This window comes from Tinamus guttatus, unplaced genomic scaffold (genome assembly GCF_059628265.1).
Source record: "Tinamus guttatus ecotype Peru unplaced genomic scaffold, ASM5962826v1 Tinamus_guttatus_pri_ptg000004l, whole genome shotgun sequence".
NCBI classification, from domain to species: domain Eukaryota; kingdom Metazoa; phylum Chordata; class Aves; order Tinamiformes; family Tinamidae; genus Tinamus; species Tinamus guttatus.
In genome coordinates this window covers 6,448,606-6,474,975 of record NW_028288538.1, presented here as the reverse complement: position 1 = coordinate 6,474,975, position 26,370 = coordinate 6,448,606, and the positions used below count along the sequence as shown (strand labels likewise).

Genomic DNA, 26,370 nt, shown 5'->3' with positions numbered 1-26,370 from the left:
TCATCAGGTATCATCTATCCCCACTGGCCGAGCTAAGCTTGGCTGTACAGACTGTAAGCATATCCCAGGGGATACATAGATATATATATGTATATATACAGTATATCTATATATGCCAGTGTGTACGCACCATTTGTAGAGTCCTAATCTTTTGCTAAATGCTTGTTTTTGGTTACGTTCCCCAGAAAAGGGGAACTTGAAGGCACAGACCCCTTAAGGCTATGTTCTCTGATCCCAACTGCTTTAAATCAAGGCTTGCACAGAAAGGCGCTACTATCTGCAGCGGCGTCAGCCTCCACAGAGAGAATTCATGCAAAAACCAAAGGAGAGAGGCCTTTTCCCACCACGTACAGACCTTTACAACACGTTTTATTTAACCCCCCGGGTAGCTTGTCAGGTGTAGGCACCAGAAGCGCGCTGCGGAGCAGGCAGGGAGATGTCCTGTGTACCCAAGCTGAGCAGGGCCGACGTGCAGAGGAAGAGCGTGGCCTTCAGCCCCGGGGGGGCCAGATGGAATCCTGGAGACCCGGTGGCAGCGCTCAGCAAAAGATCTCCTCACCCTCCGGCGGTGCTTCCGACGAGTGGGAATCTGCCGAGGGAAACGGGGCAGGAATCACTATGGGAATAGTGGGGAAGGACCGTGCGCCCCGGGAAAGCCCAGCAGTGCTGGAGGGGACAAGCAGGAGCATCCCAACCAGAGCTCTGGGAGCAGATGTATTGAAGCGGGGAATTTTCCCCTTGCAAAACTGCTGCAGAACAGGCTCCTGCCACAGCCCACAGGAGAGACACGGCTCCTCAGATAACCCTCTGCTTCCTTTCGCACAGGATGACACAGAGAAGATTGCTTTAAGCTGGAAACTCCACTCACCACAGCTCATTTTCTCCATCCCTCAAAGTTACCATCCCCGCTCAAGGCTAGATTTCATTGCCTCCTCAAATTTGCTGACTGGAGGGAAAAGCCAGCTCAGTGGCCCTGTAAACTATCTACGATCAACCCTGACACTCACCAGATGGTTGGGAGCGATGCCCTTTGCCCTTTTTCTTCTTTTCTTTTTTCTCCTTTGGTTTGGCTAAACTGAAGAGGCGGGTAGGCATCTGGGGCTGCCCTTCAGCCGCCTTGTTAGTCTGGTTTGTTGTGCTAAGCAAATGGAAAGTGCTTTTCTCTTTGTGTGTCCTTGAAAGACTATTCCTTTTGGGTGACACAGACAGTTCTGCATCAAAGTGCCCCTGTTTGGGAAGGGGAGGGCTTTTCTGCTTGGAGGAATCCTCGGTGCTGGGCAGGGAGGGGACTCTTGCAAGCTTGTCATGTGGATTTGAAACCTGTAAAAGAAAAAGAAGTGTTTTATTGGAGCATGAAATGGGCAGAGAGGAAACCTGGATAGGAAGATGTTTCCCAGAAGGCTGACAGGAGGAGTTTCTATTCCCAACATCTAGCCCCATTCACCAGCTTAAAAATGGTCCTCTATCCAGGCAAAGGAATAAGAAAGCAGCAGCCCTCGCTAAGACAAAAAGAGGAAGCATAAAAACAACACTCCAGTGCCTTTTGCTCCTCCATGTACTTATGCTGTGTATCAACAAGCCAAGGTAGCCCAAAACAGCTCAACAGCGGCCCCGCACCGCAGAGGCTGCCAGAAGGCCACGGAGCTGCTGCCTCTGGAAGGGGAGGCAGCGCACGCGCTCACGAGGGCTTGTGGCAAAGGCAGCCTTCCCAAGAACAAGATGAAAGTGAAACATTTTCCTGTTTTTTTCTAACGTCTGTCTCAGGATGTAATTGAGCCTTTATGTATTCAAAGGGAAGATCAAAACAGGAGCTCAATAAGAGCCTCACCAAACCCACTATTAAGAGCTCTGAAACATCAGTAAAATATCTGCTTCCTTCGCTTCAGCTACCAGGCTATTTTACCTCTCAGCCTTCCCATCGTGTCTGTGCCCCTAATGTGCAGGTATGTGCTTGGTGCTGAAGCAGCTTTCTTTTACACCAGGACAGTTTCGGGCTTGGACAGTAACAGAGGCCGGTAGGAGCAAGTACCTTTCTGACTCGCTACTCAGAGTTCACTGCTGAGCTGCACGGTAAGTCACCCAAAATCATTTCTGCTCCACAGTCCAGCATTTATAAACTAATTTTGCTACAGCTCAAAGCAAATTACATCGAGAATTAGTGAGTTATAAACAAACAAATGATCAACAACAGACTCAAGGTTCAATCTCTGCCCATGCAAACTGAGGCATGTTCTCCTCAGCCAGACTGCTGCACTGTAATAGAAAATAAACCCCAACTTGCTAAAAAGGTACTTGCACAGTACAGAACTAGATCTGTGCACAGACTTTTCCATCTGGCCTGGGAAGCCAGATACCAGAAGCTTCTTACACCAGAGCAAGTGACCTTTGCTTGCTGAGCTATGTCGAGGTGGCAGATGTCCAGACTCTTTAGGACAGGGGCAATGTCCATCTCTCTGCTAGATACCGAGAATGTTTTTGGAGCTGCCATAAGCATGGACTAAAAACAACAAGGACCTTCTCTGTAGTTATCAGTCCCTTATTTATAGGAGCTTGCAAGTGGTTTCTGTGACAGCCGGAGGGTGCAAGTAACCAGCGGTGTTTGCACCATTTCTGAGAATAAATTCTCACTTGCGCCGCAGAGCTGAAGCCTTGCGGGGTGAGGGCCATCCTGACGTGCAGCACACACCTCCCTGGATTTTCCCATGTGCTTTCCGCAGCCTGCCGTTTGCCTACGGATGGCAAGGAAAGCGGGCAGAGCACAGAGGAGCTCACGGGCAAGGCAGAGCCTGAGCGCACAACGTCACGCCAAGGGCCTGCGCACGCGGGGCGCCACGCTTACGGCGCAGAAAACCCAGCACTGAGCAGCATGTGCAAAACATAAACCCAATAAAAAGCCTGTTTTAGAACCCACGCCCTGTATTTCTGGATCCAGATCCGAATCCCATCTATGCCTGCCCCATCACGGGCAGCCTGGCAGCCCACGAGCACCTCGAGAGCGGCGCCACACTCTCGGCAGGACCTCCCCACCTCTTGGCAGCATTTACCTGGTTGTGGTCAGGCTCCAACCGCGTTTGAGGTAATCGCTCCATGTCTCTCTTGAGCTGCTCCTTTTCCCTCTCCAGCTGTTTCTGTGCCGTACGAAGCCTCTCCAAGTCGAGCTGGTAGGAAGCTTTCTTCACCTGCAGCTCCTCCCGCTCGCGTTCCAGATCCTGACTCCCTCTCTGCACCTGCTTCTCTCGCTGGGCCAGGTGGGCCTCCTGCTCCGTGAGCTCCTTCTCCCGGGCTTCCCACTCCTTCTCCCTCCTGCGCTTCTCCTCCTGGTGCTGCGCCTGCTGCTTCTGCAGGTTGGCCAGCTCCTGGCGCTGCTTCTCCAGGTTGCGCTGCTTCTCCTGCTCTATCAGGGAGTTGGGCCGGGACAGGCTTCGGGTCAGCGCTCGCTCGCTCAGCGCCAGCTTCTGGTCCTCGATGAACGTGTCCTGCTGCAGCACCACGGCCTGGGAAGGGAGGGGGAAATCATTGGAGCCCTCTCTACAGAAAGCAGCTCCTGCCCCGAGCAGCTCTCGGGGACACAGTGCATCATCACTGAGGGGACACGCTCATGGGCAGGTTTTCTGGCACGGACTAGGTCTCACAGCCTCCCCCTGCAGCTCCCTCAATTCGGGCTAGCTCTCTTCTGTCAGCTGGAGGCTTGGCAGCAGCTTGTTCCTACAGCCCTGCCCGGACACTGCTCTGCAGCCGGCAGCGGGATGCTCGTGAGGATGGGAAAGGTGAACGGGCAGCAGGGAGGGCTGCGGCGAGAGTTGCCGTGAGCGGCTGCGCAGTTTGGGCAAGCGACATGCAAAGCGGGATGGATGGGTGGCCTACCTGCAAAGCACTGAGCAGCTTATGGAGGTTGGTAATGCTTTGGAGAACCTGCTGCAAGGAAACAAAAGCGTTGCTATTAGACCCTACTTGGATGCCAGGACACCAGGAAAGCACTCTCCTCTCGCCCCAGGACCCCATGGGTAAAGGCTTATGGGCCAAAAGGTTGAAGGCCGTGGCCATGCCTCCACCACTACTCCCCCCTTTCTCACTCTTCACCTGCAACAACCTCATCATCCCCAGCCACACAGGCTGGTCACACTGCTCCCCTTAGACACTCCTCAGAGGTGCCTAGCATTATTTTCCCCACTTTCCTAGCACTCAGTGCAGCAAGCTGTCACTTATCAAGCTGTCTGCAGCTCCTGGAGCTCCCTGGCTGCCAGGGGAAAGGAAACGTGTGCGGCAGCACAGACCTCGCGGGAGTCTCCTCGAACTGTCTCCTGCAGCATCAACTTGCTCATGAACAGAGAGCGCAACTGGGATGAAAACTAAGAGTTCATTTCAAGTTTTCAGGGAAACAAAGGAGAAAAAGTGGAGAAGCCTTAAAATGAACCTGTACTCTTTGCTCCCTTCCACATCACAGCATCCATACAACGCCCACTGTCATTATACATGAGGACTGTGGCAGCAAAATAAATGTGACACACACAGATTTGGCAGGTGTACTGACAGACTCTGAAAACACAGGTGGACACTAACACACCATGCATTGATACAGTGCCAAAAGCAGACTACGTTGGGCTGATGCTCCATCCCTAAGCATATTTTTAGCTCAGCTACACATTTTCTGAATCCTGCCTACCCTACAATTACTTTTTAGACCAAAACAAAAGCCTATCCCAAATCAACCAACAAAACCAGCAGTATTTGCAAGAGTTGTTTGATAGCTGGTATTAAGAGAACAGCTTCTTATTCTGCCATTAATGCTAATTGGGAGTTATGAATGCGTATCAATGAGAGAACAGAAATCTAATTGCCCCAATTCACTGCACCTGCAACATATAATTAAACTCCCTCTATCTGCAGATGCACAATAAATATAGTGCTACACATCCTAGCAGTAATTAACCCTTAATGCCCATAATGAGCACTCATCACCCTGCTGGCAAGCAGATGACAGTCAGTGAATTCCCTGTCTGACCATCCAAGGTTAAACAAATAAATGACACCATGGATCAAGTTTAATGCATTTAAAAGTCTGCATGCACTGCAGCATGTGAAATAATTTTTCTCCTACGTTATCACCTTTAGAGACAAATTCAATTGGCACTTAAATGAAGGAAACATTAAGACAACAGAATCAGTTCTTACCTCATTATTCCTTTTCAGCATGAACATAAGATTAGCATTTCCACCCTATGAAAAGATCACAGTTTCAATATGAGCACAAAGAAGATATCACAGCAAATCTGTTCTGAAGCACTAATGAGAGATCTTCCTATTTTCCATTCTAGGAGAATTCATGTATGCTTTTTAAGCAAGTAAAAAATCATATAAAATCAAATGTTAATTTGGGATTATTTTGTACTGATATGATAAATTGATCCACAGCAAGAACGGATGCAAGGTTATATTTGACCTTGACATTTCAATAATGATGCATAATTAAACACATGTTTTAGTTGATCTGCAGACAGATGGCAGATAACCTGTGCCACAAAGGAATATTACTCTTTTGACATGGTTTTCAAGGGGATTTTAGCTACAGCAAAGTGGTTTTAACTACACACAATTTTATTTCATTTTTAACTTGTTGTGGTACATCTAATTGTAGAGAAATACCTTCTTTAAAATGCTGTCCGATTCTGTTCTCCGAAGATCCTGGGCATCATCACCTTCCTCCTTATCTCCACCTAAAGGAAAGAGCCAGGATTGGCAATGATTATTTAACATTTTAAACCATAGATGAACTTGCTGTTGTCTGAGAAATTTAATACAGGAAACTGAGATGTTTTACAAAAGGTCCACAGATCTCTTGACACTTGAACTAAGCGCATTTGCTCTCTGTAATACAGAGCACGTCAGTAACGGGAGAAAGGTAGATGTGAATTCAGATTAGGATTGACTTTGGTTTCAAACAACGTGCTGATGTATTTCAGCACACTCTTATTAGCTCTGCCTATCTCCCAAGCCAGTTTATACTCCAGAAGAATATAAGCTGAGAGGACATGAGGCTGATTAAGAGCAGATGGAGAGCAATAAGAGCATCATATCAGGGTACATTATTGCAGGTACAGTTTCAGTACTCTCTTGTCTAAATGCGGTTTACAGCTGCTTCAGATACTGTGTCAAATACTGCCATGCAGCTTCTTGCTAACAATTTCTCCCCAGCCTCAGTCATTAGAAATGTGTCTCTCTAGAAAGACACTAGACTTCTGAAGTCTCCCAAGACTCTTTTACCACTGAATTACAGTCTAATTCAAAAGAGACTATTTCTACAGTGTAGGGGGTGCGCTAGGCTATGAACAGCCTGAGGCTGTCCCCTATTCATCACTGCAAGAGAGAGGCAGAGCCCCAGCCAAGCCCTCCAGCTCTCTGTGTGAATATATTTGTCATTACCATGACAAGGCCCGTTGTGAGCGTTGTGGCTTTCCAACGGCTGAGGAAATCTCTACATATTTCTCATGCCTGGCTGTCTGGAGCTAACGCCACTCCTTCAAGACGGGAGGTCAGATGGGCCCAGCGATCCCAAAGCTGAGACACAGACACTAGCCCAGCACAACTGACAGCACTGGGAGCGTAAGTGAGAGCAAGAGCAAAGAATTTGGGAACAAGGTTACTTCTGATGAGGGTAGCAAAGAAAGAGAGCATTAGGAAGCTCTGTCTGCCATTATGGCAGAGGAGCTGGGAAATCACAATTCACCAGCTGCTGGAGCCTTTCCAAAGCAAGAGGCCACCCTGACATTATGCATTATTTACACAAACCAATACGCGCACACACTTAAGTACTCACCCTTGGAGGCGTTCATCTGATGACTGTCAAATCCTCCAAAAGTTTCTGCCCGTCTAGGGAGAGAGATGGGGCCAACACCTCCTTCTTGTTCCATGGCGGCGCTGTTGACCTGCTGCCCAAGGACGCAGCCCAGGCTCCTGCTCACCAGGCCTTGCAGCAGTTCAACTGGTAGGATAAAAAGCAACAATATCGCTCTTAAAGATCATCTCAGGCTTCCTGAGCCATTTTCTTTCCAGCTGAGCTCAGGCCAGAAATTCACAGTTTTCTGAATAATAAATTACTAGTTCTATGACAATGATAGCAACAGTGCATGTTTCCTCTTGTAAAAACTCAGTCTGTTTGGGTTTAAATTCCAACGCCAGGAGTTGTGCAGCGGCTTACACCTCCCTCCCTTTCTCCAGGTAATCCTAGTGTACTCTCACTATAGCACTGAAAAATTTTTGCTCTCTCCAGAAATCACACTGGAAAGTTGCCCAAGTTTTGCTCATCCCCTGCAGCACCACAAATACCTTCAGAATGAGAGCCCACCTTTCACACTGTGCTACCCTGTTGAGACTGGAGCAAAGGACAGGGAGGCCCATACTTCAGACGAGGATGAAATTCTGAGCTGCCTTTGACCTCAGCTTCCATTCTGTGCATGGATGCTCTCTGTGCTAGGACTTCTTTTCTGGCCTCCATCTAATGGCCATCAGTATCTGCTTCTTTTCCTGATCCTCATTCCCTGTCCTAGCCACAACACTAACAAGTGTGAGCAGCAATTTCTAGCTATGCTCTGTGCTGTTGCTCATTCATTGAGAAGGAGATGACTCCCTGAAAAAAATATGCTTGAGAACTGACAGATTCACTGTGAGTTGGATGTGTGAGTCAATGGAACAAACATGTGTCCCTAGCTTGCCCACCTTCATTTATTGCACTTTTCATAATGGCCTCTCCTTTTGGTGCCTCCTCTGTGTTAGCTCTGAAGAGCACTCTGGAGCCCGGCAGGTCCTCTTGCACAGAGCACTCTGCCATGTCCCTGAAGATCTTCTCCTTTTCCTCTAGCAAGATGAGGATTTGCTTGTCCTTCTGGTGAAGTTGTTCTGTGGCAGTGAGAGGATGAACAGGGAAAAAAAAAAAAAAGAAAGAAAGAAAAAAGAAAAAGAGATGAAGGCAGGAGGAAAAAAAAAAAAAAAAAAAAGCTCTGGCAAAGCAACAACACAATTCTTGGGTTACTGGCCCCATCTAGTGGAACATGATGACATAATCCTGAAACATACCACGCAGCAAGCGCGCACAGTAAACTCAGAAAAAAAAGATGCAAACACAGAGGAGGCAAACAAGGTTATTTGCTGGATGCATGATTTTCCTAAATCCCCAAAACACCCCCCAGCTCTGTTCTGTCCCAGGGAGGTGTTTACCTTTCAATTCTCTCACTTTCGTGTCCGACACTCTCTTTTCCAACTCAGACTCACTAGGGACTCCTTCATCTTCATCCTTATCCCTGGACAAGAGAGACATGTCTCCGTTACTACCATAATATGGCCATGTGCAACAGCTGTCCCACAAGAACAGCCTGGCATCTTACATGGTGTTAATTGTGTCCTGAATGATCTGTATCCAGCTGCTACGCTCTTCTTTGGAGCTGGCATGGACTTCCACCATCTCGGGATCTTTGGCACCCACGCTGATCAGGAACAAACCCTTTTCTTCATGAGCCACTTCTCGGACAATCAGCTTCTTCAGGGAGATCACAGTGGATTTCTGGTCCTTCAGATGGAAAGATGGGTGAGGAGGACAAAGAAGTACCAGAGTTTTTGGATATAAACTAACAATCAAAAGGTCCAAATACCAACACAGTTACCTCTCTCAGATTGTAAGCATTTTTTTTAAGCTATTGGCTAATTAAATATTCGGCATTTTAAGGACAGGCAGGTTGTCTTCTTTTATCAGTCCTGTAGAAAATATCACTTCACCTTCTCTCCTCCCAACAATAAATTAACTAAAAATCAGCTGTGTCTCCAGCAGACCTTTTATCTCATCTCCTGCTGCCCACACTCTGTACTCTATCTTTAATATCACAACTCCTGATACTTAGCAAGGCCTCCTGCTTCACAGACATTATCTTGGCAAACGCTCCCTAAGAGGGAATGACATCTTAATTTCAAATCCCACAAAAGCTCTGCTGTGCTCAGAAGCTCATAACTGACTAGCACGATGGACAAGATTTTGAGGGAAGTCTATCCACACTGTGCTATGTCCCTGGGTAATCAAGCTGCTTAGGTGAAAGCTTCCCCTGTGAAGAGCACTGCGTTTCTGCAGGTCATGGAGGAAGCTGGAACAACAGACTGCTGCTTTCAAAACGTTGTTCAAAGGGTGCAAAGAACACAAAGAACAAAAAGGCTAAACCATCCTGCAAGATACAACCCCAACGGACCCAATTAGGTGCTACATTGTCCCCAGCAGGTCAGTGTGTCCAGCATGCCTTCAAAGCTAATGCTTTTGGTTTCATGACTGAAACATGACCGCTGACATGCATTTGTAAGCTGTTCTGATGAATTTGCTGCAGTGGTAGCCTCTTCCTTTTCCCCCTTAGCACCTCACAAGGTATTAGGGCATTTTCTTCTGCTAAGATTCGTTTTTACAATGTTCACATTATCCCATTACCTCACTCCCAAACACTGCTTCAATTTGCACAGATTGAAAAGGAGTAAGTGTATCAAGTGACAGGCATATTTTCAGGCCAATTATCAACTGTGCCAAGGCACTGCAGAAATCACTGAGGGGAGGTAGGGAATGAAGACGTGTTTTCCAATAGACAAGAATGGAGTCTGCTCAGGAAACACAAATGTTACACGTAACATAAACCTAAATGCCAAGAAGACTAAGTTGTTTAGCAGGCAATAATTGGCTTCACTGCAGGACACATACCAAGGATCTCTCCAATAGAAAAGGAAGGAAAAGAATATGCTGAAGCCTTACCAGTGAGGCAAAGACATACTTCTGGTCCTTCTCCTGAAGGAACACGAGCATATCAGAGAGGAGAACAGCCTGGACTTCTGCCAAAGAAAAAGAAGAGCAGATAGTATAACCAGCTCAATGTTTTTGTAACACCAATGTCCTAGCTATTGGGGAGCACTAGGGCTGCTTTTGCAAATCGCAGAAATGGGATGAGTCTTCCGTGCTGCTTAGCCTGCTAGCTGGCAGAAGCAGTAGCTCCTGAAGCAGCAATAGGACCAGCTTGTGGAAAAACAGTCTGATCAGCTCTGAAGCAACATCTTTGTGCTATGGGGAACTGCACTTGGGAAACCTGCAGGACTCCTCCGTCTGTCTAAGCTGCTATACTCCTCTCCAGACACAAGCTATCTGACAGAAAAGCAAAAGCTAAAGACACTGAATATAAGCATTGTTTTCTCAAACAACCATTATTTTGGTCCTTGAGCAAACCATCTACACAGGAAGTCTTGGGTTTTACGGTTCTCTTGATGAGTGGTTTGCGGAGCACAAATTATCATGCCATAACAGTATTTGTCAGCTGTAATTTCTTTCCCAGGAACTACTGACTTAAGGAACCACCACTAGTTCTGCTCTCAGACAAACACGACTCGTGCTAAATCCAAGGGGAGCTAAAAGGGTCTGCATGAGATGCATGACCTGGCTTTCTTTCACAGGAGAAGAAAGTACAACATGGACCAAATAGAAAATTTTAGATCAGCTTACACACTTTTCCCAAAGTACACATATAGCTTTCCAAGTCTTCTCATGCTACATGGTCATAAGGTTGCCCAGTTAACTACCAAGTGCAGTGCCCCACATTTATCCTTCAGTACAAAGAGGGCTTTGGAATATACTTGGGAAATCTTGTGACAGAGATGAAGCAAACAAAACAAAATAATCATCTCATGGGCAATTCCTTCCATTCTCTTCTGGCAGGACATAAACCATCTTGGATAAAAGAACCCTCAAACTTTTATCAAAGCTGCAAAATGAACTCATTGCACAGCATAACACCAGCAGCTACCAGACGGCATTCATCCCCTAGTATGATGGTTTAAACCACCGATGCCAGGAGTAAGAGGAAAAAACTAATCTTTCTGACAAGTCTGAAACAAAGCATCACCTGCCCCTAGCACTACCATGATCCTAGCTTAAGGTCTCCTTGAGAGATTTAGTGCTTAATTTGGTAGAGCAAAGCACTTCAGAAAAAAATTGTTTCCACTATATAACAAACAAAAAGCAATTCAAGAGATCCAGTAACTAATAATACACATAAAACCAAGTTTGAGGAAGCTGCAGGGCTCCCCATCCTCCTCACTTCCCCTTTGGGCACAGTGACCGCTTGCCTCAGCAGCCCGGGAAGTCTGAAGTGCCTGGGACCTGCTCTGCAGTAGCTGCTGGCAGAGGGGCTGTCACACAGAGCCCGGGGACAGCACTGCTGAAGACCTTCAGAGCAACGGAAACACAGGGCTGCTTGTGAGACCCTGAGGTTTGGTTTCAGCCTCAGCGTGTGCTTCCCAGCACCACTGCACATGCGCGTTTAGGCGCAGAGCCACGACTCGATGCTCTGAGCAACTGTGGCCTCACCGTGATCTCATGGCCCAGAGGATCTACTGGTGATCTATTGTGTTCCCTGAATAGCACACGAAGATCCCATTGTCCTGCGAGCCTTCACCAAGCATCCAGTCAGAGGGTGGAAAAACAGCTGTCATCTCTTAAACAGCCCAAGGTATCAGGAATGCTAGGGTGGGAATTGAGTATAAGGCAGGTGGAAGGCTTCTGTCAAAATCTCTCAAAGCAGAAGAATAAATAACTGTTGGAGATGACAGGTCTGAGGAGGAATCCTATCCGCATAACTGCAAGGCAAGATATTCCTACCTTTCAACCGTCCCGCTGCATTTTTCAGTGAAACAGGCCCGTCTCGGATGAGCTTTCGATGCCGCAAATCCTCTTTTGCAAACATCTGGCCACTCTTCATCCTCATGATGGACTTGCTATCCGTCCGGGTGTAAATCTCATCGAGACGCATTTTCTTTTCGTAATTGCTGACTTTGCTATTGACTGCAGCAATCACATCTTTAACCAGGTTTAATGACTGAGTCAAGTCTTGATGTTCCACTTCATTTTCTTTGAACAGAAACAGAAACATCTCAATTTCATTTGGTCCTTGTGTGCATTCTAACCCGCCACTTCCACTCCCTTCCTTCCTTTCCTCCATCCCAAACCCCTGTATTATAACTTTTTAATACTTTCATGAGACAGATTTACATTTTTGCTTCTTGAAGAGATTTTCACAGCCCTTTTCAGATATATAGTTGTGGCTGGGGACTACTGCAATATACTCTGCATACAGCCAGTATACACAAAATGCATAAATAACATATTTCAGCCGTTAGCCAAAAAAAAAAAAAAACAGGCCAAGAGATTTCCAAGTCTCAGGCTATTGCTCTATAATTATTTAGGGATAGATTGTCAGCTAAATCAAGGAAGCCAAAAAGCTAATCCTGAGAGGAGACATGAAACCCAGTTATTTAATTACAGTACACAGTAATGACAATTCTAAGAAAATCTGCTTCAGTTGAAAAGGATCAGGAAACTCACACCGTATAAACAAATATGTGCTTAGGAAAGAGGAATTGGTCTTACCTTTGGTGTATTGCAGTATCCGTTGCAGCAAGACTGGGTACTTTGTGATTCTCTGTGTTACCAACAAGATACATTCAGGAATCCCAAGGCGTCTCACCACCGAACTGCTCATTCTTTTCTGAGAATCGAAGAGGAAAATTTCAGTTCTCGTGTGGGAAGCGCTCAGAGTACAGACAGGATGTAATTCTTGCATCATCTGTGAGTCTTTTACCAGGGCCTACCTTGACGAATGCCTGAAACCGCTTGTCCTTTGAGTACAGATCTTTGAAGTAATTTACAGCCTCATTGTGATGCCCGCAGAACTTGCCATACGTTTTCTTCATTCGTTCTGCATTCTCACAAGAGAACTGCAAGACATAAGACACAGAGATCTATTGAGCTCTTGGCACGATATTCCAACACTGCCTGTCAGTTTCTCAAAAGAACTTTATGAGACCAGATTAGTGTCAAACATGTTAAACTAAGCTATTCATCTCTAGAATTTATAGAACTGAGTTTGAGACTTCATGATATTCACAGTGACTTAACACAAAGTCTAGCATTCCACCTCGGAGAGCTTAAAAGCCTCCCCAAAACGTCAAGATGGACAAAAGAAGGAAAGGTGAAAATAGAGGTGTGAAAAGGTATAAACACATACCCGAAGTTAGAAAGCAGGTCAGTATCTCAGCCAAAAAACAAGACTTATGCCAGGAGCTGAGGGCTACTGGCCTACCCTCCAGGTTATGGCTGAAGTGCTCTGCACTATCATGGAACATGTCTCTACCCCACAATATAAACACAACAAATTGTCATCATTATACCTTGTTTTGAAAAAGCTCAAAGTGCTTAAAAAGCAGAGGCAGATACATAGGCAGCAAAGGCGCATTCAGCTGTGATTATCTAATAAGCATAAAATAAGTATAAATAAGCATAAGGAAGGAAGGAGGAGCAAGGAGCCAGAGCGCTTGGTTTCCAGCTATGCTCTCAGAAAATGCAAGTATCTTCCAGAGCTCACCTGATTCACCAGGATGTCACCTATCCTCCTGATGACAAAATTTTTCTCACTTTTGTCTGCCAACGACTCTCTCTTCCTTTCCAGAATCCGCTGGAAGAAGTGACTGTGGATGTGCAGCAAGTTTTCCAGACAGGGGAAGATCTTGTCCACTACATGTTGGTCATACTGCAGCTCCTTTATCATTCCTGCACTGTACACATCATTCATGATCTTCAGGGTGCGGACGTGATGCATTTCTGTCTGCATTAGCTCTGCACAGGAGGAGGAAAAGGTCAAAAACCTGCTCACTGTAGAGGACTTGGGGGTACGGTACAAGGAAAGTTGTCATTGGAAAGCTCTGCCACGCAAGCTTCTCTAGAGGGGCTTCCAAAAATTTAACAATGTCACATATTCAGACATCATTCAATAGCTTTACCTTTGGAAGAAATATGGGGCAGAGGAGCCCAGCAACAAAAAGTTTCTGACATTGCTACTAAGATCTCACCATTTCTGACTGTTATCTCAACACTGCACTTCCAGCCTCAACAAAGTTTACTTTTGTGGAAATACAGGATGGCACTTGCATCAGGAAGATGGTGACACCAATACAATTAGTGAGCTGCTCTACTGTAACAAAGTATAAATGGCCGCGGTAGATGAGTGAGGAGAGGTAATTTTTTTCATTCTTTCATTTATTTATTTATTTATCTTTTTTGATGACTTCTGCATAAAAAACCAGAACCAGCCTTCACAGAAAATTAGCTTTCTAAGAATTTCTGGAACAAAAGTACGGTTTCTGAAAAATCAAAATAAATATTCCTACTCATTAGCATAAAACTTCCCAAATAAACAGAAGTACATAAGTTGTCACTAAAATCAGTGAAAAAAAATGCAGGTATGTCTCACCATAAATGACGTCTTGCCTTTTGACAACATCTTTCTTCTGCTGTCGTAGGAACTTGCTGTCCACTACTTGGCTCCAAGATTCTGCCTCCAGCTGCTTCGAATCTAGTTCCAAGTCTCCCATCAGCTGTCCTTCGTTCATGTCTGCACCTTCATAAAGCAGCACAAGTGTTAAAAGGCTACAGGCAACTTGTCCAATTTGAGATTCCCACCTCTTCAACAGGTTTGGGAATTCTTTTGCTATGTCACCAGTATCACACGTGTTCTCCTTTCTCAACAGAGTAATGGCTGTATGGAGTTGCACCAAGTAAGCACTACGTTACAAAAATCACTTTTAGAGCTTACTTGGTCATTGCACAAAAGTAATTCAGAATTTTCACACAGACCAAATTTTAACTCAGATAAAAATGGATCTTTAGTGAGTCATTAATCTGGGATATAATGGCACAATGATCACCACACCATGTGCTCCTTCAGAACTGTGTGAAGCCTGTATTTTCAAGATTAGAAAAGCAGAATTAATGTGATTGGAGCTGAATGCTACCTATGATACCTCCATAAATACATATATAAGAAAGATTGTTCATTTGTGCAGAAACTTCCATATGTTTTCCCACAATTCAACAAGCTGGAAAAACTACTGTGTGTGGCCTTGTTTTAGTCCATCACACCAATATTCCTGTATTGCAGCCTTTGCACTTTAATTGTCCTTTAAAAGAAAAACTCATGCTGAATCATGAAAAAGGACCTTCTATTTTTGGAAAGCAGCCCTGAGGCCTTGCTGTTGTTATACGTGCCATGGGGATCTCTTACCCTCATCGATTAGCGACTCCATCGATTCATTCACCCGGCTGATTTTATGTAAAGAGTCTGTAGACTGCGAGAGGAATTTCCAAGTATGTATTAGGCTGTCATCATTGCCAACTCTGTAGACAAAGGGAAACAAGAAACATCATTCAGAACATCAAAGCCCAGTCAATAATCTTCTCAAGATTACGGAAGATATGTCATTTTAAATGCAAATAGAAAGCCAAAGTATGTGTTGCTTAGTTACACACAAATATGTACTTCTATTGTTTTCTAACACCTATACAACAGGACTGACAAGCAAAAAGATCTAAATTTCCAAGCAATGGTGCTTCTTCCACGAAGAATCACAGCTCAGGTTTTATGGTCTGGACAACTGCTTTCATTCCCTTCATCCTTTGCCTTTTGCTTGGGTTAGGCAGGAACCAGAATGCAACATGGACGGCTGTCCAAGAGTCTTTCTCACTAGCTCTCAGCAGGAATAGAAAAGTAAACTGAAATAAATTTCATCATTTCTTCCTGGAGCTCAGAGCATCACTGTGAAGCTGCTGTGCACGTAGCAAGGCCAGCTGATGGCCTTGAAGTCACACCATGGATAAACTAACCAGCTTGATTGTGCATAACTGCTGATGGGATCATAATACAGATTATAATAATAAGGGCAATTTCTGATTTTCTGATCCTTTTCCCTACTTTTAATACAGATCATATTATACAAACCCGTTTCTCATGAGATCTCATTTTTTTATTCATCATCATCAGATGATGCAGAGGGAGAATCCTTACCCTGCAATGTTCTGTATGGAGACACTCTTTGAAAGTGCTGTAGGCTGTTGTGACCTCCTGTTATTGAATATGGAGGTTACGGTGTTTTCATCAGGAGCAAGTATTGCAGAGCGCGGGCGCTCCTTGGGCTGCGAGCCTAGAAGGAAAGAGGCAACTGTCTTGTTAACTGCAACAACAGTAACTTAAAGAAGCCAGGCCCTAAAATCCATATCCTTTTCTCTCTAGAGCAGACCCTCAGTGATTAGAAACAGTCACGACTGCAGTGAAGTCTGAAGTATCTGACTCACCCAAACCGTTACTGTGGTCTACATGAACATAACGTAGGATTTTGTCGTGAACTTTCTATTCAAAGCAAAGAGAAGCTCCATTCGCTTTGCAATTTTGCTCAAATAGAAAATGCAAATATTAGTTCCTCAAAATACCTTTTAACAAATTCTAGGTCTCCTGCACAGTATTCATGTAGTATGATTGATCTGAACCATCTGAGAAATTTTATCCTCTTAAGACCCAATATGCTTAAGTCTAATTCAATTCTGCTGCATAGTAAGAAAACCAAAGACAAGGGCTTATTAACTGTTATCTTTTCTGTGATAACATCCCAGCTCAGCAGGGTTCCTGTGCAGAGGCTGGGATGGAATCCTTCTTACCAAACTATGTGCTGCTCTTTTTAAAGAGGGAAAGAAAATCAACCCCTTGGTGGGGCACTGCACTTAAATGTAAGATGCGGGTGGAACGTGCAAGTCCAGAAATGCACACTCGGGCAAGTAAATTTAATTTTAATCAATGAATCATCACCTGCAGCAACCTACTATTTTACTTCTAAATTTCTCTGGACAAGGACTTCCTATAGTTATATACATCTTCATGCTTCTTGTCGAAGCTTTTGAGCTAGGTTTTACTAATAGTGCTAAACACAGAGAAACACCAATCTATATCCTATTATTCAAAGGTAAACAGCAATTTTCACCAAATCCTTCCATCTCAATTCCAATTTTCCCTTCTTCAGACTGCCTTCTGGTTTGTAGAGTAGAACTTCTGAATTTCTGACACAGGGTACACCCCCACCACACAGTGCAGTACCTATAGTGATCCCCAAGCAGGCAGAAATAAGCTTGTCAAACCACGGCACTACAGAATCTATAGGGGCTATTTCATTTTCATTTTTTATCCCCCAGTCACCCTGGGTAGCTCTACAGCAAAACGTATATCATCAACATGCAGAATTTGTTAGTATTGCTCCAGTTCAAAATTAACTTTTCTATTTTTTACTACATCAAAATATAAGAATAATAAAAAAAAAAAAATTTAAACAAAGACCCCTTCAACTTGCAACCTTAGCTTTTTATGTTAACATAACACACATAGCCGAATTCTTTTTGGTGTCAGGCACAAATGAACATAAGTCTTCCAGATTTTGTGGGCTCATCAGCTGCATCTCTTGAGGAAGTCAGAGCAGTCAAGCAGCTATTCTAAACTTGACATGGTTTTACATTTGTTTCAAGTCACTTAGTGCAGAAGTCGTGAAACCATCTGCACAAGTGCAGCACAGCTTCTGAAATCCTAAACACTGCTTATCCTGCCCAAGAGATGCTCTCAGCCCTGTATTATTAAAGATTTAGCTTTGATAATATGGAATATTTGTTCGTCATAACAGTTAAGAACAGCAGCCAGAGATCAACCCCAAAACAGAGGAGAGAGAAATTTACTTACTTTTGTTTCTCATGGTTACTGTGGGTAATGAAGAGGTATCATGTGCCTGCAGCATCCCTTTCTGTGGCTAAAAGAAATGGAAATTTACTGTAATTTCTGCTCCCTTTTCCCATCAGGCTGTGCCACGTAACTAAATTTAAAAAGCACGGTTTTCCTGAATCCTCTCAGAACAGATTGGTCCTTGGGTATATAGGGACGGCATTAACTCGCGTCAGCTGCAGTAGTTGCCATCAGTGAAAGAGGCAAAATCACAGATGGACAAATGTGCAGTAAATAGTAAAATTGAAGAAAAAAGGACTGATATTACTGAGGAAGACAACTAAAAGTAATAGAAGAGATTTTCTAATTTTCCTCATAATTGCATTGATTACTGATTCATACTTGGGCTAGCTTGGAGAACCATACCACAAAAGAGATTCCTCGCATTTAGACAAGCGTGAATTCTGTTCAAACCACACGTAATCATAAACCTCACATAAACAACATTATTACTTAATAAATGTCGTGATCCATTATATAGTCATAATGCTGCATCGCAAAATGCAGCATTGAAAAATTAAGAGATATTGCACTCACGGGTGCTCGACAACCCTGCATTTTGCCAGCGCTTTCTTTTCTCATATGCTCCTCCCGTGGTTTTAACACGGCTGATGCACTAACACCCTCTTCTCCTAAATACCTGCCTAAGCACTACAAATTTTGGGAATTTAGAGAAATAAGTCTCTATAGCACAGGGTCTGGCTCTTCCAGATGAGCTGGAAAGCTTTGCACGACACAGTAGAAGACATTATGTATCTTCATACTCCATGTTTACACAGTTCTCCCTCAGTAGAGTCAATGAAATCTCTTACCTTCATTTTGACCTTCGCACAGGAGGCAAAACTCTCCTTACAGCCTTTGTGAACAATTGCATTGCAGTCTGCAAAAAGTAAGAAAACAAAACAAGACACAAAAAAGATCAGTGTTTGCCATTTGTATTTTGAACTGCTATCTTGTGTAACTGAGAACTGCAGCTTTCAGGCATCAGTGCAGTTCATATGGGTAGCTGCAGATGCTGACAACCAGGCTGCTTTCCAGCTTAATTAGCCCCTGGTTTATTAATGTTTCCACATGGTTTTCAACAGGAAATTCTGTTTAAAAATCAAGGCAAGGCAGAGCTAACAGGGTTTTAAATGAAAACAAAACACAACAAAGGTGTTTTTATTCTTCTGAAAGAAAAGCAAGGAGGAAAGGAGACAGAAATAGAAGCCAATTAGAGTCCCATTGTTCTTTCTCTGAAAACACTAATATCTTTCTTATCAAGACAAGTATTATAGGATCCAGAAGGCATGAAAAGGACAGGAAAATTAATTTACATGAATGTAGACACATCATAGACAGGATCTTTTTTCCATCTGTTACTGTACTACAAGATTATCAGGAAAAGTAACAGGAGCATCTGCCAGGTAACTGTTTTTGTGAGACAGGCACTTGTCTGCTGGAAACTAGACTCAAGCCACTGATTTTGGCTAGAAAACACCACACATATCAATGCAAATAGCATTGTGCTTTAATCCCAGCTTTTGCTGCAAAAATGCTAGAAAAAAAACCAAAAAACTTAATTCCTTTTTCCTTATACCCTGCGCTAGCCAATCATCTATCCCAGCAGATTTCTGTGAATTGAAGTTTTCAAAGAAGATTAAAACTGCCCCCCTCCCATAATGAAATCCAGGATCTTCAAGAAAATCTGGCAGTCTGCTCACTCCTGAAAACATGTGTTAAAACAATTCATGAATTACTATATTGTAAATTTACAATGAAAGGAAAACATCCCAAGCCCAAATCAACGAACTATTGTCACTTCACTAAAAATCGTTTAATTAATAAAAGTCTGCTTTATAAAAGCTTGTAATTGTTCTGGTATTTTGAGAGACATAAAGGCAAGGACATAGGGCGTTGCTACTTTATAGATGTCCCACAACTTCCTGTGCAAAAGAGCAGAAAACCTGCGTGCAAACTACAGCACAACCCCCCGAGAACAACAGAGCGTCTGTTGCTGGTTATCAGTCATGGTCAAGGCACTTAATAGATTATTTTAAGATGCTGTGTTAGAAGAGACCACTCACAGATACAAGTTTAGCAACAGTCTGGGCCCTGACCAAACTTTCTTTGGGATGCTCATTTTCTGGTTAACGGAGCAAACTTAAAATAATTTTCTGCTGCATCTTGAAAATTAAGGAAAGAAGATCTATATTAAAACATGTGCTGCCTCAGGCCATTGTGGGAATATTTTAAACTCATCAGAATATAAAGATGGAATCAGGATAAATTTCATTTTTCTACATGGTTTGAGTTTTTTTTTTTTTAATTAGAGTGGGAGAAGGGCAAGGATGTTGCATTTGAGAGATTATGGTTTTAATGTTTTCCATTTCCCATCAGGTGAACACAGAGCATGCCTCATGCAAACAACTTTGCTGAAATTTCTCTTTCAGGAAACTCAAAGCTGCCTCTGGGGATTCAGCTACCTGCTCCTTCCTCCCCTCATGTGAGATGTTTCATACACTGGTCATCGATCAGAATTAGCAGAGACCAAGCCCTCTGCTTCAGTCTGGAGAGATCCCTGCACACTGTTCCTGTAGCCTCCAGGCGAGAGGAAATAAATATTATAGTAATAATAATAACGAGGAATGCAGCATCCTGAGCTGCAGTGGGTAAAAAAGATCTTATGCCTCTTTATCTTGCATAGTTTTGGCTTGCTATGTGAAACAGCCTCCGTTCTGGTCTTGACCACACAAAGTCTGCTGACCTGATGGAGTTACTGATAAGCGAGTAACTGTCTGCTAAGAAACCAGAACAAAATCATCAAGTCCAGCAGGAACCCTCTGGTGAGGCTAGTGGCTGCCTACACTGTATTGCGAGTATTCATCAGTGGACAGGCAGTTATCATTTAATCCCAACCCAACTTCATAAACAAAGGGGAAAAAAAATACAGTGGATATTTTCTTTTTATATCATCTGCTCTCACCAAGTGCTCATGGAAGCAGCATTTCAGAGAACTAATGTATGTGAAGTAATACATCATACATGGACAGGATCTTCTCTTCCTTAGCGGATATAAAAGCCACAATCCCCACCGTTTTTCTCTGTCCCTTATCAGGCCTAAGAAAGCGTCTTGGCCCCAAGCCATAATGGCTGCTGAAGCAACCAAAGTTCTCCAGACAACTGGCACAGCTCGACACAGTGGGGAAGACAACACTGCAGGACACAGTAACATGGAGGAGACCGAACCGGGCTGGCGAGGAGGCTCTGGGACAGTAATGAGTGCCACATTATCTCAAAAGTTTCCCCCTCTCCTCATATCACAGTTTTTCAAGAATAACAAAAATACAGCATATGGTTCACATTTCCCCTGCTAAATTTAATGAAACATCAAGGGGAAAATAGGAAAAAAAGACTTACTTGCACAGTAGTACGAATCCTTATTGAAAGGTTTCATACAGTGGTAACAGGTTGCTTGGGCTACAACAGAGGTTGCAGTGAAGAGATGTCCGTTCAGCAGCTTCTTGTCTTTTTCCTTCTCCTTGGACTCCTTTTCTTTCTCCTTAGTCTTCTCCTTCTCTTTCTCCTTTTCCTGCTGAGAGAAAACGAGCAAAGGCTTTGTCACTCTGGAGAGGTTTATTCTCTAGTTACAAATTGTGCAGTGTTTGCCTTCGGCACTATGACAATATCGATCTGCGCACACCTTAACAATAGTCATGTGTCCACACAGCTCTCTGTTAAAGAAATAAGTTTCTGGTGCTGTTGGTACTGAATTAACACACTATTGATTCCCAGAGCCCTCTGCACAGACATCTTGAAAGCAGAGACGGAGCGCGGTCTGTTCTGAAGGCAACTTTTTTTCTTTCACCCTTGTCTGCATGTATTTGCTTGGGTTAATGACTCACCTATTGCAATGACTTTGCTAACTTCAAACAACGGACAACAAACCTTCAACACAGAATTCATGTTCAAGGTCAACATATAAGACTTGTGTTTAGAGACTGAATTTTTAATGGAGAAAGAGAGACTTTCTATGACAGCAGTAAGACACTGATGCCATAATATCACCCCCTCACTTTTCTCTGTGACCAGTGGGGACTGCATTTTTCAACAGCTACCATGTCATGCGACCTCAAACTACTACATGAAGCCAACAGGCTCTTGGGGGAAATGATCTTTCACAAACTCATGAAATGTGGCATCACGGAAAGGCAGAGGAACAGCAGCAACACCATACGAGATTATCTCGGCTTCCGGAAGCCGCACTTCAACCCCGGGCACCTCAGCAGTCTTGGGAAAGACAAACAAGGGCAGCTGCCTTCTCTCGTTTTTAGCACTCTGCCTTTCCCAAAGAGAGTGGCTTCAGCAGGATTATGTTGTTCCCTAACGGGGCATCGCCTGAAGCTTGTATAGAAACCTCAAAATGAGTCCTGTGCACTCCACATTTTCTGTCTCTACTTGATATAGAAAATTGCTAAATGTTAAGATCTGAAAACATCTCCTGCAGTATTCCCTGGATTTGGCATCTGCTCAAACAGAAAGTCTATCCTATGATTTCTACAGAAAGCTCCACAGAAGGAATTCAGATTTGAATATCACTGACTCCTTGTCCTTACATGTCCCTCCCTACCAAGACACTCATCACACGAATGACCTGCAAATTTGTATTTTAACTAATTTTAACTAACTGAGGATTTTGTGGTGTCTGGAACAGAAGCTTAACCAGAAATGAGCAAAAAGTTCTGTGAGCTTATTTCTGCATTCTGTTAATTATACACCATGGGCCCATTGCTAACTGTTGTTGCAGTAGAAACCCAAGTATCAGAGAGGGGCAGAGCAGCCCGTAGCAGCAATGGCCATGAGGCAGTTACAGGCAGTAATGAGTTCTGCAGACCCCAAGAGGGACATGTTTGAGCCTCTGATGACAAGTAATTAGTAACTCATCATAAGGTTGCCCTTCACCCACAAAATCCCAGGAAAAAAACAGGATCAGTCTTTTCCTGCAAAGCCTTAATACACAAAAATGCTGCTTTACTTACTGTCCCCCACCACTATTTTGTCCTACAGGTGAAAACATAACTGCAGGATGGAAGAATCTTGGCTGAAGCAGAAAACTTGTGTGCTCTGTGGCACACTGACGACTCCTCGAGCCATCAGCGTTGCCCAGGATCCCGTGACCATCTCACACAAAGCTCTGTGCAACCACCGACCTGCCCAAGTTTAACCAGGTCCTGTCTGAAAGGGCTCACAAATTAAACCTCTGAAGTTTTGTTCTTGGCAGGTGGCACCAAACAGACACTGGAGTTTGCTCCATTGCCTGAACTGGAAAAGATCAGACGTCCATGAGAGAAAGTCACCCTATACTCCAGGCAGATCTTGTGGCTCTCGAAAATACTGGCAGGACTTTTACTATATCATTCTTTAAATGTATCTGATGTTTAATGTAAAGTCCAGTAATTGTAAAGGCTGCAATATTAATCACCCTTCAGAAAATCACTGTGAAAAACACTGCCATTAAAGCCAAACTGCTCCAGTGAGAAACAGGAAATGGTGCAGCACCTTTGAGAGGCAAACAGCAAGCCTCAGCGTAGGATGCCGACCTCAGAGACAGTAACACTGAAATGCAATGCTCAAAAGGAGATATTTTCCGCTATGATAGTTTCTAGCTTTTAAAAAGAGGAAAAAATGAAGAAAAAAAGAGTTTCTTCTGGTATCTGAACTGCCAACATGACTTAAAGAGCCACCTAAGCAGGCATCTGAGTTGGATATTAAAAAACTCCCAAGAAGGTGTAAGAACAGCCAGCATGGGATAAAACCCCTCAGTCTCAGGGTCTGAAACAGCCGCACGTGCACAGCAGCCTCGGCTCCCGCTCGGACACGATCAAGAAGCTCTTACCTCCCATTCCTTGAGTCCCACTAGCCTCACTGTGATTTGGGGCACTTCGCCAAATCTACTCCATTTTATGGACATCCTGGCCCCGGCGGCGGGAGCGCAGCTCTCCCGGGCACTAACCCATCGCCCACGGCGAGCGGGGGCCCCGCTGGCACCGCGAGATGTTGAGCAAAAGGAGGACGGGCTGCGGGCAGCCGACTTCCTTGAAGACGTCGCTCCGCTGCTCTCGTCCTACGCTGCCCCGACCCGGGGTGCTGCGAGAAACAGGCAGCAGAGGAAGGACGGGCTTGCAAACGCAGGGCTGCAAACGCTACAGGTGGAGAGGTCTGGAGAACAAGCCCGCTGCGACGCTCGCGATAGGCAAAAAGGGAATTTTAGCATACCACAGGGTTGCTATAAATACCGCGGTAAACACGGTACCGCCGCAGATCTCCCAGGCAAAAAGGTTTCCTGAGCTTACCCTGCTCCACAGCCGACAAACACGCACTGTCTCCGAGTGCCTTCGGACACTTGGACCTCATCGGATGCAGCGAAATGCTGCTGGTGCTATAAAACTGCCTACAACCGCCAAGTCAGGCTGAAGAGAAATTAGTCAGTCTAGGCAAATTTTCTGTCATCATTTCTCTGAAGCGCTTGACCAAAACCAAAAAAAATAGAGTACTTTCCTTCCTAATTGACAGGAAGGCATGTTTTATACTTTACATATATGTGCCTCCAGGCACGTTGCTGATTTGAGGAGAGATTCACTGATTAATCCCCAAGGAACACTAAGTGTCCACTAGATACGGGAAAATTCACACAAATGTGTATCAGTAATCCCTATTCTACAGTTAACATTTCATGCATCTTTCTTTTCTTTTCTTTTTTAACATGCCTTTTTACATTTTTAAGGAGTCACTGCCATTAGGAGTATTCTCTAAAACACTTTATTTTACAGCTAACTGTGGAAAGTGATGCTTTTCTGAAGCCAGGTTTGGGGAAAAGCAAATTTTGTTTGGAAAGGACTCTAAGCTTCTCCCTAACAGCTCAGACAAAAGCAGAAACCAGCTCTTTCCTGTTTAACTTCCTCTATCAAGGTTTGTTACTTTTCTTGTTAACTTGTTAACTCTTACGGTTTCATCTGCCATAATGCTTCTGAGAATTCAGTGTTCCCAAGAACATTTGGGCCAAATCGTTTAAATGCATAGCTGAAGCTCTAAAGCATTTCAGAGAGGAAAAAACAGAATATTTAGTTTGGATGCTATTATGTCTTGCCATTTGGTAAAACCATTAAAACTACTTTGTGTTGCAGTTTCTGTAGCATCCATCATGGCCGCGATTTTGAAGTAACTGGTTTAATCAACAGTTTAAGACGCAATCATGAAACCACCAAAATAAAAAGACAGCACCTATATAACAGATAGAAGCAGAGCAAATATCTCCATGTATGCTTGTCATGTTTTCTTACCTCTCTCAACACAACTGGTTTATGTATATTCAGTTCTTGCTTTAGAGCCTACACATGCAAGCACAAGAACCAACAAACTAATCTCCAACCATGTCAACAGGCTGGGCACAACGATCCCCAGCTGCTCACGTGTGGATTGCACAGAGGTTTCTGCGTAAACAGATTTTTGCACGTTGTCCATTACAGTAGACAACAGCATCATCCTAAAAGATTGCAGCAACAGCTCAGAAGCGCCGATACCTCCGGCATGCATTCGCTGAAGAGTTTCCATAAAGAGGAACCATGCACTGTGAGCACTCATTTCATTACTGAGGTTGCAGCGGAAGGTGACGCAATTTAGAAAGAACATGTACCAAAAGGTAATAGTGCCATTACACTGCACAAAGCCAGCCCTGCTAAAGGAACACGAAGGCTGAAACAGCAAGTGCGTACATCAGGAAATGCTAAAATAAAACTTTGCTTGTCGCAGCAAAGTGACAGCTCCCCTACGTATACACTTCATCCAGTCCTTATGCTGTGAGAGCCACAATAGTCACCCCCACAGCGTGTGTCCTGCTTGCTAATTGAAGACTGCTCAGAACATTTCATTGCACTTCTCAGGGGCTTTCCAATAGCCAGCACAGTAACCGCACATCAGTTAGCTATATGATAAACACCGCATGCTGTGAGGTAAGGCCGTATTCATCTGTCCTTTAAACATGGCAAACAAGCCAGATTCAAGTAAAAAAATCCAACTAAACAAAAATCACCTAAGGCAGATTAAATTTGAAGGGTCAATCTAAGGCAACAAACGCTAGTCTTTTTTCAAAGTATTTGGTAATAATGTAACAATATCTATATTCAGGAAATTCAGCTGATCGGTACTGAACATTTCAGCAAATGAAATCCTACATTTTCAAAGACTGCTTCCAAAATGAAGAGGATAATAGAAATACTGGTCATCTCTAAGGGCACAGGAACCTTGTATGAAAAGTAAAAATAAAAGGGAAATACAATACATCCTTCACATCTAATTCTTCTTTATAGTTCTTGTCCTTGTTTTATTGTACTCCTCTGGTTCTGTAATAATTAGACCTCACCTGCAAAACCATTAACTCACACCAAAGCACAATCCATCCTCTATAATGAAGGAACCAAACTGGAACAAAACCGTAAACACCACCCTATGGAAACACATTGAAATGTGGAATTGATCTTTGCTAGTTTTTGAATAGCTTGTGCAGCAGTTGGCAAATTTCTATAAATACAAATAAATAAATGAAACAGACACAAGACACATGAAATACACTTTGGCACTATGAAATTCGTAACTATTTGCTGATGGCAGAGGACTGGCAAAAAGCAGAGACTTATGTGATTCCTGCTACGACCATTTGTGTTTTTGCCTCTCAATCTTTCCC

At 43.9% G+C, this 26,370-nt stretch overlaps 1 protein-coding gene across 1 annotated transcript in view; it reads right to left on the bottom strand.

Annotated features, from left to right (window-relative positions):
* Positions 1 to 489: 489 nt before the first annotated feature.
* Positions 490 to 26,370, bottom strand: part of AKAP13 (A-kinase anchoring protein 13) — a 158,670-nt gene continuing 132,789 nt past the window's right edge. Inside the window, exons 18-38 of the mRNA XM_088538629.1 lie at positions 21,051 to 21,225; positions 18,464 to 18,531; positions 17,613 to 17,679; positions 15,903 to 16,038; positions 15,123 to 15,235; positions 14,313 to 14,459; positions 13,428 to 13,678; positions 12,655 to 12,780; positions 12,434 to 12,551; positions 11,666 to 11,914; positions 9,773 to 9,849; positions 8,379 to 8,560; positions 8,212 to 8,294; positions 7,714 to 7,893; positions 6,815 to 6,979; positions 5,644 to 5,714; positions 5,173 to 5,217; positions 3,865 to 3,915; positions 3,045 to 3,494; positions 1,008 to 1,320; positions 490 to 589 (exon numbers count right to left, since the gene is read on the bottom strand). Of these exons, the coding sequence (XP_088394755.1) occupies positions 540 to 589; positions 1,008 to 1,320; positions 3,045 to 3,494; positions 3,865 to 3,915; positions 5,173 to 5,217; positions 5,644 to 5,714; positions 6,815 to 6,979; positions 7,714 to 7,893; positions 8,212 to 8,294; positions 8,379 to 8,560; positions 9,773 to 9,849; positions 11,666 to 11,914; positions 12,434 to 12,551; positions 12,655 to 12,780; positions 13,428 to 13,678; positions 14,313 to 14,459; positions 15,123 to 15,235; positions 15,903 to 16,038; positions 17,613 to 17,679; positions 18,464 to 18,531; positions 21,051 to 21,225 (3,117 nt within the window). The 3' untranslated portion in view covers positions 490 to 539. The remainder of the gene's footprint in view (positions 590 to 1,007; positions 1,321 to 3,044; positions 3,495 to 3,864; positions 3,916 to 5,172; positions 5,218 to 5,643; positions 5,715 to 6,814; positions 6,980 to 7,713; positions 7,894 to 8,211; positions 8,295 to 8,378; positions 8,561 to 9,772; positions 9,850 to 11,665; positions 11,915 to 12,433; positions 12,552 to 12,654; positions 12,781 to 13,427; positions 13,679 to 14,312; positions 14,460 to 15,122; positions 15,236 to 15,902; positions 16,039 to 17,612; positions 17,680 to 18,463; positions 18,532 to 21,050; positions 21,226 to 26,370) is intronic.